The sequence below is a fragment of the Palaemon carinicauda genome, chromosome 23, assembly GCF_036898095.1.
Source record: "Palaemon carinicauda isolate YSFRI2023 chromosome 23, ASM3689809v2, whole genome shotgun sequence".
In the NCBI taxonomy this organism is placed as follows: domain Eukaryota; kingdom Metazoa; phylum Arthropoda; class Malacostraca; order Decapoda; family Palaemonidae; genus Palaemon; species Palaemon carinicauda.
The window spans coordinates 49,946,855-49,950,452 of record NC_090747.1 but is presented as its reverse complement, the minus strand read 5'-3'; the positions used below and the strand labels follow the sequence as shown (position 1 = coordinate 49,950,452).

Below are 3,598 nucleotides of genomic sequence, written 5' to 3'. Positions count from 1 at the left end.
GTCCTTGGAACTGATATTAGCTCTGCTCAGATACCCAATTCATCAGTGGCCAAGTCCCACTGTACTCCCTAAGCCTTTGTCTTACATGACTCTGATTCCTCTATAAGCTCTGAGGTGCTCCTACTGTACCACTCCCTCGGGATGGATGACATAACCTCCTCACAAGGGCTGCTGAACTTTGTCAATGTAAATCCCCCTTTTTTGCAGAGCTCCTTAACCTCTAACAAATTGACTAACTGTGCATCTTTGCGATCCTCGGCTCTCAAGGAGTCATCTACATAAAAGTTGTTGGCAACTGTGAACCGTGCTTCCTCTGAAAATTCATTCCCAAAGTCGCTTGCTGTCTGTTTCAGCATGAAGTTTGCAATGCTCGGAGAAGAGCAAGCCCCGAACTGGTGGACTGCCTTTCTCCACTCTTTGGGTTCCTTGTCAAGACTATTTTCCCATCAAAAGAACCTGAGGTAATCCCGCTGATGCTCTGGTACCCGTACCTGATGGAATATAGTATTTATATCTCCTGTATAGGCAAATAGACCTCCCCTAAACTTTACCAACACACCCAGCAAAGAGTTCATCATATCAGGTCCCTGCAATAGTAGGTCAAATACAACATGGACCCTGTCTGGCTTACCTGGATGTTGCACACCAAAATGAGGAATGTACCACACATTTCCCGGGCTGGCTTTGGTCACTTGCTCAGCATAGCCTTTCTGTTGCATCTCTGTCATGAGGGCACTATACTGCTTAGCGTAGTAACCATTCTTCACTAGCTTCTTACGAAGGCTGTGCATTCGGCGCAATGCGATGTCCCTTGTTTCTGGCAAGGGTCCATGATTGCCGCGCAGAGGCAATGGCACCTCGTAACTTCCTCCTACAGTTCTAACCCCTTTCTCTATTATCTCTAGCCATTTCCTGTTCTCTGCAGACATTTCCCTTCTGTTAGATGCAACATCGTCATACTCGCGATTATAACTCTCAACCAGCATGCGGTCTAACTCAAGGCGCTTGCTTGTCACTTGGATCCTATTGACATGCTCTTGACACCCTTTGTCCTTTGCTCCACATACTACCCAGCCCAATAATGTTAGTATGGCATGTGGTTCATGGAGGCGTGTTGAATTGATAACTTCCCTTGGCTCGAGCAGGTGAGGAACATTGTTCCCAATTAATAAACCTACCTCAACTTCTACATCTGGGATGTAAATCTCTCGCAAGTGTGGCCAGCGTTCCAGATCTCCGGACCTGACCACATCACACTCATCAATTGGTATGCGAGGGGCACTCAACACCGGGGGGAGCGTAATGCAAGTCTTGCCCTCATAGTCCAATACTGACAATCCGGAGACTAGGCTGCATGCAACTTTCCCTACTCCATTGATGGTTTCAACATTCACCTTAACGTCCTGCCTCTCAGTGCTGCCTAGGGTCTGCTTTAAAACTTCCGAGGCAAAGCATGTGGAACTCCCATTGTCCAAGAAAGCCTTCGTGAAAACCTCCCTTCCTTCCCTTGACCTAATCCTTATCGGCACAACTGACATCCCTGTACCAATGCTACCTACTCTAACTACCCTGAACATAGCAATTTTGTCATATGTTCCTTCCTCCTGAGAAACTACGGCTCTATTTAAACGTTCAGATCTTACCACTTCTACTTCTTGGACCACTTCTACTTCTTGGACCACTTCTACTTCCTGGTGTCGATGCAACAGAGTTGGGTGATTTCCCTTACATATGTTACAACTTTTCTTGTTTCTGCAATACTGAGACCTATGACCACTTCTCAGACAGCCAAAACAGAGCCCCAACTCCCTTATGGCTCCCAGTTTTTCATCAGGTCACATTTGAGATATTTGGTGGCATTCATCCACTATATGCGGTCCTGTACAGTACCAACATGAAAGCGGGGCAGTTCTGTTACATGAAACTTTCCTAGCCTTAGTTAAACACTCAGCCTTGCTTGGTGCTTTTCCGTCTCCTATCCGAGGGGTATCTTCCCCTCTGTTCTTCTGAAATAGGTGGCACCCAAACAGAGGATGTTTCAAGACCCTAGCCTCTCCTTCAATAAAAATTACCAAATCATCAAACGACAGAGTCCTCTTTTTCTCCTCAATAATCTTATCAGCAACTCTACACCATCGAGTCTGCACCCTAGAGGATAACTTGCTAAGGAACAACCTCATTGTTTTTGGATTTTGTAATTTGGCGATGCCATAAGGGACGCACGAAATTGCATTTCTGCAGGCTTTGAGTGCCACCGAGTACTCGTCATACTCTTCCGCGTTGTTTTCCCTTATATCTTTCCATTTAATGATCTTATCCACAAACGCGGTGGCTATCTGTTCAAGGTTACCATATCGCTCCTCCAGCAACTTCCTTGCCTGCTTATAGCCCTCTGAAGCATCTAAGTGGAGGCAAGCCACCACAATCTCATTTGGCATGCCTGTCGTGTATAAATCCAGATACCTCAGCCTTTCCTTATCATTCGTCAACTGGCTACTAAAGACTTCATCAAATGAGTGGATTAACTTAGAATACTTTGTACGATCCCCATCAAACTTAGCTATATCCTGCTTGGGCATCAAGCTTTTAAGGCGGCAAGAGATTAACGCCTGCATGACTTCCTTATTGCTCGAGTCCCCTTGGTCATTCCCGCCCGAGCAACAGCATCCACCTAACCCAATCTCGGGCACTTCCGTATTCCAATGCATGGGTCTCTCACTCCCACTCACATCAGGGTTTGTGTGCTCCCTTATCCTAGGGATGTGAGTTATTTCTTTATCATTCTCCTTAAGATCTTGTAAAACCCTCTCCTCTGCCTCCACTCCAGCTAACTCTGCCTCCAAACCGAGCATCTCCCTCTTAGATTTTAGTGCTGCTTCCTCTCGCTTTATGGCCTTTATCTCCATCTCCCTCTTAGATTTTAGCGCTGCTTCCTCTCGCTCTATGGCCTTTATCTCCTTCATCACCCGTAATTGTGCTGCCGACCTGGCTCTAGAAGCAGCTAATAATACACGCCTGCTCCCAGTAGAACTCGGGCGCACCGCTGAGATCTCCCGGAAACAAACAGATTGCATACCAATGACTGATGCACTATCCCCCAAATTTAAATGTCCTTCCTCTTCCGTGGGCTCTTCAGTGCACTCGCCTACCTTGTGGCCCTGATTAATTCCACTATCCTGCCTAACCTCAAGTCCCTGCAAAAACTCCTGTACCTCTATGCCATCCTTCTCTAGGGCTTCACTTAGACACTGACACAATTCAGACTTGTTCCCTCCTTTTGGGAGACCTCTAACTTCCAATTCCTCTCTCAATTGCGCAACCTTTAGGGTCTCCATTTTCCTAGGCTCCGTTCCGGCCCTCCCTATGAGCTAACAAAACTCCCTAGTTGAATCGTAGCTGACCTAACCAATGAGGGGCCGATAACTTGCACTACCCAATGAAGACCACTACCAGTACCTATGTTGCGACTTCCTATCAATGTCTTTTGTCCCAGTCCTCAACCTGAAATAACGCCTAAAGAAACAGCCCAGCCTCCTACCTGAAAGAACTCCTACCTGAAATAACTTCTATTTGACATGTCCTAGCCTTTACCTGAAAG

The 3,598-nt window shown here is 46.6% G+C and overlaps 1 protein-coding gene across 1 annotated transcript; it reads right to left on the bottom strand.

Annotated features, from left to right (window-relative positions):
• Nucleotides 1-446: 446 nt before the first annotated feature.
• On the bottom strand, nt 447-3,335 carry LOC137617574 (uncharacterized). Its single transcript, XM_068347582.1, has 2 exons — nt 2,073-3,335; nt 447-1,691 (listed from the first exon to the last, which is right to left on the bottom strand). The coding sequence occupies exons 1-2, from the start codon at nt 3,333-3,335 to the stop codon at nt 447-449; spliced, it is 2,508 nt and encodes an 835-aa protein (XP_068203683.1).
• Nucleotides 3,336-3,598: the final 263 nt, after the last annotated feature.